This window comes from Homalodisca vitripennis, chromosome 3 (assembly GCF_021130785.1).
Source record: "Homalodisca vitripennis isolate AUS2020 chromosome 3, UT_GWSS_2.1, whole genome shotgun sequence".
Classification (NCBI taxonomy): domain Eukaryota; kingdom Metazoa; phylum Arthropoda; class Insecta; order Hemiptera; family Cicadellidae; genus Homalodisca; species Homalodisca vitripennis.
Genome location: NC_060209.1, coordinates 5,782,792 through 5,802,239, shown reverse-complemented (window position 1 = coordinate 5,802,239; position 19,448 = coordinate 5,782,792). Strand labels below are relative to the sequence as shown.

The 19,448-nt window shown below is 36.6% G+C and overlaps 1 protein-coding gene across 1 annotated transcript; it reads left to right on the top strand.

Annotated features, from left to right (window-relative positions):
* Positions 1 to 10,989: 10,989 nt before the first annotated feature.
* LOC124356520 lies at positions 10,990 to 12,886 on the top strand. The gene has a single exon (XM_046807574.1). It carries the CDS (start codon positions 10,990 to 10,992, stop codon positions 11,689 to 11,691), a length of 702 nt encoding a protein of 233 aa, XP_046663530.1. The 3' UTR covers positions 11,692 to 12,886.
* The last annotated feature ends 6,562 nt before the right edge of the window (positions 12,887 to 19,448 follow it).

Genomic DNA, 19,448 nt, shown 5'->3' with positions numbered 1-19,448 from the left:
AATAACTGGGGAACATGATACATGGTACATAGGTGACGTAGTATTGTCTATCTGTGGTCAGGATAAATACTCTATGTTAATAACTGGGGAACATGATACATGATACATAGGTGACGTAGTATTGTCTATCTGTGGTCTGGATAAATACTCCATGTTAATAACTGGGGAACATAATACATGGTACATAGGTGACGTAGTATTGTCTATCTGTAGTCAGGATAAATAAAGCCTTCTCTTAATATTCAAAAATAGCTAGTACTCTCTCCCCCCACGTCTTAGTTGGTATATTCCATTAATAAAACTGAATCATTTCTTAAAGTACTTGAAAGTTTCCATTATACATACAAACCTACAGTAGTAATCTGGTTGACTGAGCGTTAGTAAAACCTACCACTTGAGTAGCTGGACAAATATGACTTCTGTCTTTCCACATCACAAATTGAGAAAGATTTAACCTAAAGACTTGAAGAAATCTTGCATGAAACCTCATTTCTATACATGCAATGTTAAAAAATATACTCGTCTTCTGGAGGTTGAAACAAACAGTCACCAATGAAGTGACTCCCAATTTCTATGCATCTATTCCATGACATTTTATAAAATAAATGGCTCCTACAGTTTTCAGTAGTGCTTGGACTATTTTAGAGATCGGTAGAGAAGAATGCTGAAATCGTAGTCCGCAACCATGTTAGTTAAAGCAATTATGATATAATAAGAAACGAGAGATCGTTTGAAATAAAGGTATGGCTATTTGAGGTGCAACCATGTTAGTTAAAGCAATTATGATATAATAAGAAACGAGAGATCATTTGAAATAAAGGTATGGCTATTTCAGGTATAAGTTGGTTTAAGGTTAATGCTAAATTTCAACACAATCATACATGGTAGTTTTAAATGGTCACCATAATGATATGTCTGTCTGCTGTGCGGGTGACCCAGCCTTTGTTTCAACCCTCCAAGCTCTGAAGCCGGAGAGTAAAACCAATGGGCACTAATAAGATAACTGGAATGTATACACTCGACATTCTATGTAGTTTGGTTGCGCACCAGAGCTGCGGTATCACAGATCAGTGTAGTGTACAGATGGTACACAGGTCAAGCCGAGCCGCGGCGATACGGTTGTTCCACGCCTTCCTCCGCCAGCCCGTGTCGACCCGCAGCGGGAATATCGGCGGATGCGGAAGTCCTGCTTCCTTTGCGGCTTCATGTTTTGCTCCATTGGCCCACTGTTAAACAACAAGTTTCTACAAGTACGGTGTCCAACTATTGCAAAAACTCTTTATAAGAAAAGTAATGAAAGCACACGATTTATTTACTTAAAAAGGAAGAGTTTGTATTGATATTCACTGTAGTCCGGTCAATTTAGACATTGACCCTTGCAAAAATTCCCAGAAAGCTGAAAATTTGCACAGATGTTAGGGACACCATTGTTATGAAATTGTGAAAAGTCCCCATCGATCCTATGTCTACAAAAATTGTCCTTACGCTTTTTCATAACGACTACTCTGACAAGAGTGCAACAACTGAGAAGAAGAATAACCAAACACTCATTAAATTTTACTGGAATATACTGTGGAATAGGCCTACCGGGGAAACTACATTAAAAACAACGCGCGAGGTACACTACCTCATAGGTGGCGTGTACATATTATAGACAATACAGCGTAAGAAAGTTTTGTAATTGCTTTTTCTCAAAAATGGTTAGTGTTATGAAAAAAAGCGTAAGGACAATTTTTGTAGATGATTCCATGGTCTACAATTTTTGTTTGACATATTATTTTGACACAAAACTATCCGTTTCGCTGAAAAATTAAAAAAAACCATTTTTACGAAATTTGACATTGAATAAATATTTTTGCAGACATGGGATCGATGGGGACTTTTCACAATTTCATAACAATGGTGTCCGTAACATCTATACAAATTTTCAGCTTTCTGGGAATTAATGCAAGGTTACCCATATTTTTGGCCTAAATTGACCGGACTAGATATGTTTCAGAACAGATTACTTGGTAAATGAAAGTAAAATGAACAGATGTCACGAGATGGTCACTGCTCTGTGAGATCTAGCTGATACACCAGAACAGTTAATGTATAGCCCTGGATGATACGTTACATATCATTTATTTTCTTTATTCCGGCTAAAATAAACTATCTGACAAGATCTTTTAATGTGTATTTAGTATTTTGTGATACAATTATAGCCTATCGCCTTCGCTGTAATGAGTAATTAATTAGTTGGTTTATGTAATATCCTCGGCTGAACCATAGAAGAAATATTTCTCTCGTTAAACAATGATATCCCCCAGTTAAATTTAACGACAATAGCATTCATCTACACTATAAATTGTCTTTCAACTCATTCTTAACTATACTTAATTTAATTATTATGGTTACAACTTGCAGGAACTATCAATAAACAAAACAATGTCTTTTAATGGCATACTGTGAAAATCTGAATTAACATCTCTGTCAATAACACCCGAATTAGTTCATGATCCTGGAAATCTCAACATTCAATAATCAATCTAAACTATGTAAGTTTAGCTTTTGAAAACACAACTGATCGGTGCTTTAAACAATGAAAATAAATAAATAAACATGCAGGGAGAAATTGAGTTTTTGAATGTTGAGTTTTATTAAAACAATAAATAATATACAATAAAAAAGATTTCAAATAATTAAAGGACCATGAATTTTCGGGGCAATATTATGCAGTGAATGTATGACTCCGCAGAAGGGGAATTGATAATAAATTGCATCTAATACATGCTTATAATACTGTATTACAGATTTCTAAAACAATTTTTAGGATGTGTTCTTGATTCTTGACTATTCAGTGTTTTCCGAAACTCCCCATTTACTGGTGATTTGTGTTAATAATTACAACTAATTGATACAACGGCACGTAATTGACGGGCATTGGGACTTAACTAGAAGCGAATTACCTAGCCTCGGACTATTCGCTCATATTGACTAGCAGTTGTGCAGACGGCTGAGAGTCCAATTGTCACAGTGGGGAACAATGAACATAACAGGTCGGGATACTAGATGTGGTGCTGTGTCCGATGCTCGCCGGACTGTGGCGCAAGAACTGTTGTTCGACAGTGACGAGAAATGCGGCGTAAACCCGATACGGTGAGCAAAAGAAGCGGCGATATGTTTGTCACCGATACTCGAGTAGTAACTGGAGTACTTGCGCTCGTTGTTTTTTTTCCGCCAAGAAAGTGACCAGACCAACCAATCGGGAAAACCGGCCATCGAGGCTTCTCTGTCCTGGTACAGTGCTCATGTCAGTAACGTTGAGTCTCAGACTTCTGATATTGTCAAAGTCGTATGTCAGAATACGAAAGCATATAGATGGTTTTCGTCTATAAACGTCTCAAATATCTGAGATTATCACGTTATTTCGCCGTCAGTGCGTGGTTTCCAACTAAGCTGTATTGGAGTTCAATAGTTTTGGGTATTCTGAGTGAAGAAAAAATACGAAGTTAAATTTGCCTACATTCGACATTGAATTTTGGGATTATCACGGTATTGTAGTGTATATTTCACCAGCTGATGTTGAAGGAAGACGTCAAGAACTTGATGTTAGTGAGGGTGCTTCTGCTCCTATAGGATCTTACCGCTAATACTTAGGTTCTGCTCCTAATCTCACTGTCCACTTCTTTCCCTTCGGTGCTCAAGCATGGTTTGTTCGTTCCTGTGTTTAAGTTGGCAAGGAATTTTATACCTATCGTAATCCAGTCGGCTATTGCCAAAATGTTTGAAACATGAAGCACTCTCGTCTACAGTCTCACACATACTGGAATTTCAGGAATATGTAATGTCAGCTTTTGGGTTGACAATACCTGTCAGATAGATTGTGTATATATACCTCTCCCAGGCATTCGGAAGAGTCAATTTTTACTTGCTTATTGCGAAATTGAAGATAAGTGTTATCAGGAGTTTCTCAGAGGTCGCACCTGGATCCTCTGTTTTTTTGTGATATGAACTATATTGTCCCATGTAATACATAAAAATCTTTTCGTGTGAATATTTTTAACAGAGTCCTAACTGATTAAGAGCATAATCTTTAACATTGTGGAACGGAACTAAATGCAAATAAATGTGTCTTACCATCTTTTAAACTAGCAGGACATTGTTTCACAATGATTATATTTTGAATAATTCATCTCTGAAGAGAGTGGGCAAGTTCAAGGATTAGGAAATAATTATGTCACTCTCACTCTATTCCCAGAAGTACATACAACATATTGTCACTAGAGCTATACTAATTAATTTATCTTAAAATCCACAAAAATGTTTCTTTCGCCACACTCTATTGTGGTTTTGTCCTTGGTTCACCCTAATTCTTGTGTATGGGTCGGGTTTTGGTCACCCTACAAGATTAACCTTACCAACCAACTGAATGGAGTACAAAGCCATCGATAACGACGCTTGGCACCATACTAGGTTACACTTACCGCACCACACGTATTGCTGAAGTTGAGAGTGGTTTGATCTTCAATCTCTAGGCCAGATGTGCCAAAACACGAATTTGGTCACCCTACAAGATTAACCTTACCAACCAACTGAATGGAGTACAAAGCCATCGATAACGACGCTTGGCACCATACTAGGTTACACTTACCGCACCACACGTATTGCTTGAAGTTGAGAGTGGTTTGATCTTCAATCTCTAGGCCAGATGTGCCAAAACACGAATTTGGTCACCCTACAAGATTAACCTTACCAATCAACTGAATGGAGTACAAAGCCATCGATAACGACGCTTGGCACCATACTAGGTTACACTTACCGCACCACACGTATTGCTGAAGTTGAGAGTTGTTTGATCTTCAATCTCTAGGCCAGATGTGCCAAAACACGAATTTGGTCACCCTACAAGATTAACCTTACCAACCAACTGAATGGAGTACAAAGCCATCGATAACGACGCTTGGCACCATACTAGGTTACACTTACCGCACCACACGTATTGCTGAAGTTAAAAGTGGTTTGATCTTCAATCTCTAGACCTGAGGTGCCAAAACACGAATTTGGTTACCCTCTTCAGGCTGGTGAATGGATTGACTACCCGCCTCTTCTCAGCAATATTGATTTTTTCCATCTCAAAGAGGATCCGTTCCAGGACCATTTTCCGCAAACGTTATCCTGCATATTACTCCTACTCGTACCACAGCGGCATCTCTAAAGACTTCTGAGAACTGGAAGTGTTACTGCCAATAAAATAGACTTAGATTAAAGAAGAAAAGTGGCTTCTTTTGTTAGGATCTAAAAAAATTTAAGTACTCTCATAAATACACACTAATAGACACAAACACAGAATGTGTAGGGTTTGTTTTCATTCGTTCCACTGCTATATTTAGTATTTTTGTATAACTTTTACGTCGTTTATTGTTCTAGAATTCTTATTTTCAGTAATTCATGTTTGTACAGAAGGTGTTCAGCGTTGGTAAAATAAATAAATGTGTCGCTCTATGGTACTATGGTATACTGAGCTACATAACATTATTCTCATTGTAGTTTTCCCTGTAGTCTCGTACATAACCACAAGAGACGGCTCGCTGGGAACAAATATCCTACCAGACAATTATGAAATTAGGCTTTTCTTGTCTTAGATAATCAACTTTCAAAGTATAACTTCAACATAAGAAGGAGGATATATGTTTTACCAATTTATAGTAACCCTGTCTTTGTTATTATGTCAAATTAAGAGTTCAAATTTCCTGATACCCAATTTGTTTAAATTGACCATTAAACTGGAGTATTCTACCTGGAAACATTCTGGATTGACAAGAAAATAGAGAAATGTCAATTAGGCAGTCTTAAGTGTTACGGCTTCAATCGCTTCCACTATTTCTTAACTTTCACAACTCAGTAGTACCAACAGTGTAGTATGTTTCTATGGTTTTATATCCTATTTTTTGTGCTTTCGGAAACAAAACATTTAGGTTCGTTTCTGTCTCCAAAGTTTGATACATATTATAATTATGAGATCAAATTGAAAATATCAGAAGTCGTAACGAGATATTTCACACAGGAGAAGACTCTCGGTGTGATACTACCCGATATAACGCGAGATATTTTCACAAATTTAAATCTGTCCGTTGTAGTTTTCATTAAGGAAAGATTACTTGAAAATTGTGACCAATTAGCAACGGCCTTGGATGGATACGTATTTTTGATCACGGACACGTCAAAATTGAAGATTCAAATAATTGAGGTGTTGCAGTGTTACAACAGAACGACTCTCAAGTTGAAGACGAAGAGAATTGTTATAGTTCATATGAATAATTCATCGCTCAGTATGGACTACGACCCGAGTTTATATTTGCGATATTTCCATTGGTTTTGGGAAAACTACGGTCTTGTACATGTAATTATTTATCCAATATTCGAAAAGCAAGACATGATTAGCACAAATAGAGTTCTCCTAGGTTACAATCCTTTCATTCAAAGTGGTATACTTTTGAGAAGTGAAATATCTGAAGATTTTGTTTCCAAACAGAACAGAAGATTCCTGGACTTGCAAGGGTACTCCTTGAATGCAACATTGTTTCCGTTCAATTTTAGCGCGCATCCGTTACTGATAAACAGATCTCCGACCATAAGAGGAGGTCCAGACGTAGCTATCAGGTGGACTTTGGAGTCGTACTTCAACTTGCGATTTGCAATACGTAATACTCGAGATAACAGCTTTGAAGGTCATTTTATGAAAGGGGCATTTACCGGGCCTTTAGCAGATGTACTGGAGAACTATATCGATATTGCCTTGAACGTCAACATGATGAAGTGGTACAACACCCCCAAAGTACAGTTTCTAATGCCGAGACTGTGCACTGCCTTGGTCGTTATAGTGAGGAACAATGGTCGTATTCAGGGATGGAGGGTGGCTCTTCATATATTTCAGTGGCAAGTTTGGGTGTGGTTAATGTTTGCCGTCGTTATTAGCAGCGTTTTCTCGTTACTTCTTGCGAAGTACCGTTTATCAAACGATGGCGAATCGACCGTCGCCGTGCAATCTTCAGAAGCTGTCTTCCTAGTGTTGAAATCGATTCTTTCATTATCGGTTTCTGTTGTTCCCAGAAACAACCCCGAGAGGTTATTGATGGCGAGTTGTCTTCTGGTCAGTGTCATAGTGATCAATATATTTTTCGGCCAACTCTTTTACTTGATAAAATCGAAACCTCAGTTGGCAAACATAGACAGCCTGCAGGAACTTCAGGACGCGGACTTGCCGATCTACACACCTCTCGAGCTCTTCTTGGACGCTTTCGACGGTCTGCAGAACTCCTCGTTAAGCAAACTCAAAGACAGGCTTTTTTACAAAAGTTATGCCGATCTAGGCTGGAATAACGGAGTTATCGGTAAACTTAGTGACCGCCATGCCGTCATCTTCACGTCCACTCTTGTCCAGTTTCAGATGGAAGCTAATCCGGTAAATTTCGACAAGGAAATTCACATTGTGAAAGAAAATGTTCTGCAGTTTTGTTTAGGCCAAATGATGCCAATCGGAAGTGTGTTTTACGGACATTTCAACCAACTCATCGAAAGGCTCGTCGAGTTAGGATTTTTCATCAAGTGGAGAAGAGAATACACTTCCTTCGTTCGAGAACTACGCGATTACGATAAATCCACTGATCGAAAGATTGAATGTGATTTCGATTATTTAACCTTCAATGACTTAAAGCTGGCGTTTTGGATCCTGTTCATTGGGCTAGTATTATCTTTGTTCAGCTTTATTGGAGAAATATACATGAATAGACTGTCTAGAATAATGTAATAGATTTTTGTCTGTCCAAAGGTAGATATTGTATTCGTTAAGTACGAAAAGTAAGTATTTTGTAGCAAATTCTACGTACGTTTTAGATGTTATTTACTTGTGCATCTTTAATACTCTCCGTATGTTAGTTTAATTGCAAATTATAAATACTTAATAAAGTGCTTGGTACTTATTTTCCTTGTAAGATTTTTTTGTTTGAAATTTTTCAAGAATAACAAAAATACATTTTTAGAGGATTTCATCGATAAATAATGACACTAAAATTGTAGAAATCGAATAATTATAACTGATTTAGAGCAGATTTACTGTTACAAAGCCTGGCCCACACAGTGGGTTCTCAGCAAATAGCCAGCTTATGTCTATTGGGCGTAGATCAATTGCATTAAGATCTGTTGCTAGGTATCGTTTATTTTATGTAAATGAATAAAAAAATAAAGGTAGTGTAAACATTGTATTAATAACAATAAACGTCTTTATTATCTATAATTATAAAGCTTCTTTATTAACAATAACAAACTGCTTTATTTACAGTAACGTTAACTGTTGTCTATTAAGAATAATAAACAACTAGCCTACTTGCAGTAATATTCAGACAACAATGTGTTTATTAATTGGAAACAGCGTAGATCAGTTGTTTTAAGAGAAATACGGTAGATTTGTCGTATGAATTAATCTTTGTAAAGAAATAAATCATAAAACAAAAGATCTTTAAATAAATTAAATGAACATAAACTATTTTTAACTACCTAACATTGTTTAGGTAAACTATAAAAGTATTTAAATTCTTTTGCATCATAAGGTACAAACAGTAACAAAAGTTACCAGATATTCTGAAGCTGCCGTTTATTGAATTTTTGTATTGTTGGCCATTCTCTGAAAACCTCAACGTGGGCCATGTCTTATCACAGTAAATCATCTCTAAATCTGGTTTCTTATAGTTAATTTCTTTAGTTTATTTCAATAATTTTTGTTATTATATTTGCGATTATATCCTTAAGAATATGTTATACTAGTAATTCTGGAAACAATTGCTGGTGTATAAGATAGTGAAAAATATAACATAGTATAAAAATTTAATTCCGACCATTTTAAAAGTATAAAAGGTAATATCAAAATATTTATTTCATAGTGGACTACCTAAGAGTAAAAAAGCCTAGTAAAGTTAGCCAGATTGTGGTAATAAAACTGTAGCTGAGAAGGTGAATTTTATCCCTCGTAGATAAGAACGGGCCAAAATCAGTTGGCCAACACAACTCTGAGACCCAAGCATGCAACACTGAGATAAATTAGATATATTCTACAACAAGGTAAGTGTGACAATAAGTGGCACAGACACAGCTCACATGTCACGACACTCTTCTTGAAAATGTGCGAAATTGAAAACACTTTTAAATTATCAAAGTGAAGACTCTTGTTAGCGTTATACTATTTCCCCTTCTGACCAGATGTTAATTTTAGTTTGACAAGAGACGTGTACTAAATGTCATATATAGAGGCTTGTACAATGCCAACAATGCGTAACGAAAGCTCTATCTCAATTCCTTATTCATTCTCTATATTATTTTCTTAGCATTTTAAATTTTTGTGTCGTAATTTGATGATTTTACATTTAACTCTAATACACCCACAAAGAATTTAATAATTAAAACATGCAAACTTTTCAGATGTCACAAAAATATCAAAAGCACTAAAATTGAAATACGAGGTATTACAAATAAGCAATCACCAATTATAAATAATGACAGGCACAATTACTTTAATAATTAGAAATCAATAGATGGAAAGCCGTTAATTATCATTTCACTGGTAAGTAATTATTCCAAACATCCAATTTAAATGATTTACCAAGCTATTATTGTAATACAGTCAGTCTAGTTCTGTCTGACGTCTCTTCTACTGCATTGATGTAGTAATTAATGGAGAGTTAGAGCAGTAGACTGGTATTACAGTACAGTACAATAGTGGAGTATAGTATGTTTTCATCGTTTTATATCGTTTCTATTTTAATTATTTTGACAACAGATTCGTGTTCGTGTCTGCCTACAACACCAAATAGAGTATATAACAGTGAACTCAACTTCGGGATATCAGAAGTAACAAGGAGATATTTCATCCAAGCGAAAACTCTCGGATTGGTCTTCTCTGACATAAAGTGTTGTGATATTTGTATTAATTTGAATTTGTCACTTGTTGTTTACTCAAGACAATGGTTAGACGCGAATTGTGAACAAGTAACAGCGGATATGGACGGATACTTAATAGTCGTAACGGAAACGTCAAACTTTATGAGCCAAGTATTAGAAGTTCTACAATGTTTTAACAAAACAACACTGAAGCTAAAAACAAAGAGGATTATTATAGTCGATATGATCAGTTCCCCCCTACACGTGAATCACGATCTGAATTTGTATTTGTGGTATTTCAATGTGTTCTGGAACCATTTTGGGCTCGTTCATATAATGATATATCCGGTACTAAAACATGAACAGAGCATCCACTCAAACAGAGTTCTCCTAGGTTACAACCCTTTCATAAAGGAAAATTCTTCAGCCATTGGCATTCTTTTAAAAAGTGAAATATCAGAAGATTTTGTTTCCAAACAGAAAAGAAGATTCATAGATTTGCATGGTTACTCTTTGACTGCAACATTGTTTCCGTTCAATTTTAGCGCGCATTATTTATTGATGAACAGATCTTCAAGCATAAGAGGAGGTCCAGACTTGGCTTTCAGGTGGACTTTGGAGTCATATTTCAACTTGCGATTCACAATTCGTAATGCTCGAGATAACAACGCCGAAGGATATGCTACCAACGGTACCTTTACTGGGCCCTTAGCAGATGTAATAGATAACTATATCGACATTGCCTTGAACGTCAACATGATGAAGTGGTACAACACCCCCAAAGTACAGTTTCTAATGCCGAGACTGTGCACTGCCTTGGTCGTTATAGTGGGGAGCAAAGGTCGTATTCAGGGATGGAGAATGATTTTACATATTTTTCGGTGGCAAGTCTGGGTGTGGTTAATGTTTGTCGTCATTATTAGCAGCGTTTCCTCGTTATTTATTGCGAAGTACCGTTTATCAAAGAAGGATGGAGTATGCACTATATCGACTTCAGAAGCAGTTTTCGTAGTATTGAAATCGATCCTTTCACTCTCAGTGTCCGGTGTTCCATGTAACTCTCCTGAGAGATTGTTGATGACGAGTTGTCTCCTAGTCAGTGTGATCATCGTCAATGTCTTCTTCGGTCAGCTGTTTTATTTGATGAAATCCAAGCCGCGGTTGACTGACATAGACAGTCTCCAGGGTCTGCACGATGCGGACGTGCCGATCTTCACTCCATTTGAACATTTCCTGGACGTGTTCGACGGCTTGCAGAACTCTTCATTGAGCAAACTCAAGGACAGAATCTTTTACAAGGACTGTGGTAAGTTGGGTTGGAGTTCCGGTCTAGTCGACAATGTGAGTGACAGCTACGCGGTTGTGTTGACCGCCTCCCTCGTAGAGTTCCTAATGGAGTCCAGTTACGCAGATTCTGATAGGGAAATTCACGTTGTAAAAGAAAGCGTTCTGCAGATATGTGTCAGCCAAATGATGCCTACAGGAAGCGTGTTTTACGATCACTTTAACCATCTCATCGAGAGACTGACTCAGTTGGGATTTTTCATTAAGTGGAGAAGAGAGTACTTGTCGTTCGTGCGAGAGTTGCGCGACCATGACAGATCCGGTTATCGGAGGAAGAAAAATGAATACGATTATTTGACCACACAAGATCTGAGGTTGGCCTTCTGGATCCTTTTGGTCGGCCTGCTATCATCTATATTCATCTTTGTTGGCGAAAGGTGTACAAATAGAATTGTTCTTAATGAAAGTCTGAGCATCATGAGCATACAGTACTAAAGTTTATATTCTGTAGCTCATAAACTAATACATCTAGTGCAAAACGTTATTGTTGAAAGAGGGGTTTTTGCAGTTCCGGTCCAGAATATTCATAAACTCGATAACAATACCATTTCAGTATAGTTTTACAAATAGTTAAATTTTGTTTGTAAATAATTGCAACCTGAACACATTACAAGAACTACAGTGTCACTCATGGAACTCCATTTAGTAATGGATTACGCAATCAGGAAATTTAGTAAAACTGGCATTTTTATGATATGCGACATCATAATCATAAACCCTCTAACTTGCAATAAAATCTATAACAACTAAAAACGTACTAAGTGTCTTGCAGCTGCGCTTTAGCGGGGTTATGGATCTTTTACCTCAATTTTTTATAACTGTGGCAAAGGTACGATTCTCAATTTTCAATCCCGATCATTTGATATTTTTGCATCTACTACAACACCCGTCATTGAACGATACATCTACTACAACACCCGTCATTGAACGATACATCTACTACAACACCGTCATTGAACGATACATCTACTACAACACCCGTCATTGAACGATACATCTACTACAACACCGTCATTGAACGATACATCTACTACAACACCGTCATTGAACGATACATCTACTACAACACCGTCATTGAACGATACATCTACTAGAACACCCGTCATTGAACGATACATCTACTACAACACCCGTCATTGAACGATACATCTACTAGAACACCGTCATTGAACGATACATCTACTAGAACACCGTCATTGAACGATACATCTACTACAACACCCGTCATTGAACGATACATCTACTACAACACCCGTCATTGAACGATACATCTACTAGAACACCCGTCATTGAACGATACATCTACTACAACACCCGTCATTGAACGATACATCTAGTACAACACCCGTCATTGAACGATACATCTACTAGAACACCGTCATTGAACGATACATCTACTACAACACCGTCATTGAACGATACATCTACTACAACACCGTCATTGAACGATACATCTACTACAACACCCGTCATTGAACGATACATCTACTACAACACCCGTCATTGAACGATACATCTACTAGAACACCCGTCATTGAACGATACATCTACTACAACACCCGTCATTGAACGATACATCTACTACAACACCCGTCATTGAACGATACATCTACTACAACACCGTCATTGAACGATAAGATAAACATCGGTAGTACTGAATTTCAAAATAATTAGGCTTATGGTAGTTCGTTTTGGAACTAACTGAACTATTTTAGTTTTATTATTAGCTTTCGGCGAGACAGAATTTGGACAGAAAAATAGTTTTTTTTTTTTAGTTTTAAGTCTGCCACTTTTTCAAACTACCCGGTTAACAAGGTTTCAAAATATATGTTAATCACTAACATTACAATTTCTGGTAGATTTCTACTAGAACTGACAGTTACAATACATTGTATTATTAGTATTCAATCGGTGTTGCCCAGTACAAATTGCTAAAGAATATTGTGAATTTAAAAGTTTTTTTCACGGTATTATAATTGTTGTTTTTTATTATGTATTAGTTAAAAATGAATTATTGGCAAACTTTTTCAATTGTCAAAAAATCACGTTTGTATCCTCCTTAAATTAATAGGAAGTTCGAACAAAATCTCATGATATGGGGTGATATTTATTATTTACTACCAACTTAATGATGTATGAACAATAATGTGAAAATATAAATGTTCAAGAATGTTAAAATGTCTGTGTATTTGTCAAGCCCAACCTGCTATGGAAAAGTATTTTAATTGCCATGTTACGTAGGCTATACATTCTATTTTATATACTTAAATGGTGACGTATAAGGAGTGGTAATTGTATGTTGTAACAACCATTTTGAAATATGGTATCGCTTTTATATATACTAAACCATCGCTTCCATAGCTATTAAACTTTCAATTGTTAAAAACAGACTTCTTCTACTATGGGGCGGTCTATTGCCATGCACTTAAACTGCTAGGGGCTTTTGCGCACCCCGAAGCAAACCATAAGGCCGACCAGTCTACGGTTTCAGCAGTTCTACAGACCGCTGAAAACAACCTTTCAGGTCATCGTGGAGAAGTAGGATACCTCTTCGTACAATTCCAAGTACACTTTAAAAAGTATGGCTGCTTCTTTTAACATAACATCCGCGATATTTTCATTCAGTTAGTAGTGCAACGATTGTCGATCTACATACAATATACTCTTATGTGTTGTTTGTTTATAAAACCTTACCGTTATTACAATGTCGCCGTACGCCTTGTGACTGTGTGTGCATGTGTTCTGATCGAACTTGTATAGTCGGTCGTATGTTGTGGTGAGCAGATCGAGGGACAGTGAACCGCGAGGCATGCGCAGCCCGGCCCGACAAGACGAGGCTGGTGTAGACATGGAGTCTGTAACAGTGTAACTAGATATGTCACGTTAATACATGTCTGTCCGCCTGGCTGATGGAATTACAACCCCAGTTCATTGACATGCCACTTAACTGACAACACACCGATAACAGTTCGCACCAGTTTATTGCATGCGTGGACATAACATTATATTATAAATGTAATTTTGAATTGTTCTTGCCGGTTTCTTCAGTTTTGAAACGAGGAATTAATACCTAAAATATGTCTAATAAGGAATTGCAAAATGCATTTTATTTGTATCAGTTGTTTCAGATAAATATTAAATTACTCTTGATTGACGTGTAGTCAGTAGGTCTGATATTCTTGGATTTGCACATGAAGAAACCAGTATTTTTTGGATTCAGTTAACACGGAATTAAAACTTCTTATCTAATATTCAATGTTGAAAATGTTTTAAACTTTGGATTGTGTTTGGCTACTTAAGCGTTCAGACTACGATAAGTGTCGTTTTATGTTTAATAAAGGTTCTGGCTCGGTAGTGTTTGAGAATAAAACTATAACCGACGACTGGAGAAAACTCACTGAAGGTTTTATAAGAGACTAAGGATTAAAGGTAAGGGACTCAATCGGCATTCATATTGGTCCCAAGGTGTTGACTGAGCGCCACCGTTCCCCACCGAGTCGCTTATCGCTATTTACTCTCAGTGCTAATATTTACCCCGGCCATCTCTCTGCCCTTACCTTCTCCAAAGGAAATTTAAAAGGAAAATGAGATTCCAGTCTTCAAACATCTCATTATGCAACGTAAAGAAATTGGAATATTAATTCTTTGTTCCGAAACTGGTTACTGAGAAATACCATACCTTGTTGATTTGAAGAGATCATTACGGACATTTCCCATCCCAGACGTTTCGAGGACAAGGATCTGCCCTCTTCTTCACGTCCCAAGCACTCAAATAGAAGTTTAAATATTCGAAAATTTAACTATCCATCACCAAAATCAGTGTTAAGGACAATAATTTTTCACGTCAAAAAATATCTGAATAGTCAGCGATACATATGTGTTCTTATAGGTATGCTTATTTTGTAACGTACAGCCCCTTTCTTGCTAACTTTGGTATGTTCACTGCCATGTATGTACAATTTACTGGACACGCGAAGAAGATGACAGAGTCCAGTCCACGAAACGTCGTGTTTCCCTTATGGCAACACGAAAATGACTATCTAATAAATGTGTCCTGTTTTCCCCCTAACATCATAATCGTATTTAATTAAAAAATAGATCAACTCACATTTGCATACACATACTTTTGGAAATCTTTGATCAGGAGTGAATACATACTTACTACTACCACGATACTTACTAGCGGAAGCTTGGTCACAAAGCACTGGAGGGAGTGCCAAGGTGGATTTAAATGTTTCATTTCAAGTAATACAATTGTTAGTGTTTCCACTTTCACGTTTCTCTGTCCATAAGTGAATTAAATATCTTTCACCTTGAGACTTATTCATGAGTAATTTGAACTATAAAGTATCAATCTTTTATGTAAAACTGAACAGTGAGTACAGGCTGCTTAGTTGTGCATGTGAAATACTATATACAGTCGGATAGAGAGCATGGTAGCCTGGAGCGACAGCAGAACATGTCCGACCGTTTCCAATCCCGCATCCGTCTGTCAGTGGTGACCAGTGGTGCGTAAAGAGGTCACATTTTGACACGCGGCGGCTCTCAGACCGCTGCCTACGATACTGCAGGATTCCTGCACACCGCTGCCTACTGCAATATACTAATTTTTACTCAATAATTAACATACATTAGCTTATATAGTAGTACCTTGGCTAGTGGTCATTTAAATTTATGATATAAAATTTACATGCGTCAGGAAATAAATCACATTATTCTGACGTGAATATTTATTAACATTAAATTTCTTACAAATTTAAATCTAAATGTATCGTATTACTTATAATTATAAAATAAATAAAAAGAAATAACTTACTTTATCCTAGAAGTAGCTCTGAAATGTCCATAAAACAAAACATTGATTGCAACCTAGTTTGTGTGGAACTTCTGACATCGGGTTGGGGTTATATTTGCGACAAACATAATATCGACACAAACTTTGGAAAGTTTCAAGGTTAAACAGGTTTTATTTCTTGTTTTAAAAACCATTTAAGTACTTATTACGGTGCTGCAATTTTAGACTCATCACAAATATTCCAAATACAAAATAACTTTTGTTCATACAAAAATATTCAACATTCTTGAAATTATTTCATTTTACTCTATGTTTGAACCCGCTTCAAAATTATGAAATGTATATAATCAACCACGTTAAGAGTTTCAGCCAAAAATATCAACAAAATTTGAACAAAAATTTTTTCTTGAATTTTATTTCTCTTTGAACCCTAATAAAGCAAATATTCAAAGAACCTGAAAACACGTTTTTACATTTAATCAAGAAGTTTCGGATGAATGGATGATTTAAACAATTGGTTTTAACAATTTTTCATTCATACATGTTTACTTCATCCTTCCAATATCCCGTATATATCTTTAATATACTCGTACTGTATCTCTTGTTGGAAACAACGCTTCTCCTTGTGGCTGAATACTGATCTCGTATTTATTCGTTAGTTAAAGTTAAAAAATCTTTAAACTGGAATATAATATTCATTGCAGTAGTTTATCTAACGCAACTAAAAATATTTTGTCCAAGTAAAGTGTATTTTCTGAACATATATTATTTCAATTCATATCAAAGAATTTTACTTTAACGCGTTAAATTACTAGCCTAATGCTAATTATTAAGAATTGTAGTTGTACTCGTAGTTGAAATGGCAGCAATTAATAATATGTTTGCCACTATCGAATTGTTATATTGGAGACAACCAAGTATAATACAAGACTGTGTATAGCGTGGTATACCTTCCAGTGGTGACTTGTCAGTCAAAAATACATACTAATGTCCCCACGACAAGACACCAGGACACCACTTCCCGCAAGTATAAAGCTACTGTAGTACTCTGTTACTCGTGCTAGGCCAGGTCTCTGGTTGACTTGCTCTCCAGATCCACTATTGTACACATTGTTTAATTAGCTACATCATCGTAAAGAATAATTCGTTTCCGATCTAATAAAATATACATTGGTTTCAAATTATTGGAAATTTTCATTTAAAATTCAATTTTACTAACAACAGTATTTCTAGATTCATTAATTAACGTTGAATTCAGTGTATTGCATCGAATTTCTTCTAATCATATTGGATACAGTTGTTAATTAAAATTAGTATTATTCATCCTGTTTCGTTGATTTAATATTCAATCTGGACAAGTCGTTGTTTATAAAAGTAAACCTCCATTTTTCTTATAAGGTAAATGGTTGTTTCATAATTGGTGACTATCAAAATTCATTTAGTTAATATAATACATGTAATTGTAAAATTTATATACGCATTTTTCGTCAGAAATCTTAAATCAAACTTGTATTTTAAACGGCGATTGATGTAGATATAAAAATTGTGTCAAGAAATTGTTTTTTAAAACTGCTCAAAAGGTTTTATTGAATACTTTGATTTTAGTAAGTTGAAGAGGTTTAGTGGATAATTATGGCGGGGCCATTTAAAGACTTAAGTATGTTGATATTTACCTATATACAAATTAAGTAGTAGAATAAAAATAATTTTACTCATTTATAAGAGAGCCAAACGTATTACAGTAAAAACTGTCTAAAAGGTGTTTTAGCACTCACTGTCGTAAACTGGTTTTAAAATCATATGTTGGATAAAAATTATTCCAATATTAAAAATTGCTTATTTAATACCCAACATTAGAAGAGCCGCTGTTTTTCAGGGGTTGCGCAAATTTGATATTTTACATGTAGGTTACTCCTATTCGCATAAATTATTTCAAAACCATCTTTGATTTGTCATTTCAGGTGTTATTTATATATAACTCCCGGAGAGGCCGGCGCGGGCGTGTGACAAAATGCTCAATAAGTTGAATCAATCATACGGTCATTCGCCGGATCCAGTATTTTTGTACATCCATAATGTAAAAGCTGGTACTATTCAATGTTATGTTTCACCCCCCCCCCCCTACCACCATACTCTTGTTCCACCCAAGAACCAGACCAGGCCATGAATATGCATAATCACACGAGCACAGAATTGTTTAATTTGCTATCTCGTTTACATGCAAAGCTGTTATTAATTATTTTCAATCCCGCCAACGCAGCTACAGAGACTTGTTCGTCTTGCGAGCGGACAAATTATCTCCAAGGTGAAAAGTTGGCCCATTACGAATGGTTTTTGAGTAATAGATATCAGGCACTGTGGTTACAAATGTGTTTAGTTCAATTTAACTCCTCCACTTACAATCAGTTATGACTTGTCATTTTTACTCAATATGTTTGACTTCAGATCGGTGCTGAAAAGATTTGCACTATTCAGATGGTATTTGGTAATTATTCCCGTCTGCTATATATTGTCCCTTCCTAATTACCTTTTTTGGATTACATTTTAATACAGGGTGCTTTTGTTCTAGTAATAATAATTTACTTTTTTGTTGCAGGTAAATGGCACATTTTACTTTTATACCCACTGTAAGTATACTTTTATCATTATTATTTAATATTGTATTGTTGTAAAGAAGGTCTGTTATATTGTAACAAATAGGTTTAAGACGTCGTTCTGGACTTGTGCGGTCCCCGAATGTCCTATTATATTTCTCAGAGGTAATATTTATTGTTTGAGTAGAAGGTTTGAAAGTGTTGGAGTTCAATGTTCGGTTTAAACCGCTTCAACACATTTTAGCCTAACATGTAGCGCTGTAACAAGGCCACTCCGTGTCACAGTGTGCTCAGTCACTCACCACTCACTGGCACTTTGAGATTAACTGTTGAAGAAGGGTTACGGAGGACCGGGACACAAGGCCACCCCGTGTCACAGTGTGCTCAGTCACTCACCACTCACTGGCACTTTGAGATTAACTGTTGAAGAAGGGTTACGGAGGACCGGGACACAAGGCCACCCCGTGTCACAGTGTGCTCAGTCACTCACCACTCACTGGCACTTTGAGATTAACTGTTGAAGAAGGGTTACGGAGGACCGGGACACAAGGCCACCCCGTGTCACAGTGTGCTCAGTCACTCACCACTCACTGGCACTTTGAGATTAACTGTTGAAGAAGGGTTACGGAGGACCGGGACACAAGGCCACCCCGTGTCACAGTGTGCTCAGTCACTCACCACTCACTGGCACTTTGAGATTAACTGTTGAAGAAGGGTTACGGAGGACCGGGACACAAGGCCACCCCATGTCACAGTGTGCTCAGTCACTCACCACTCACTGGCACTTTGAGAGTAACTGTTGA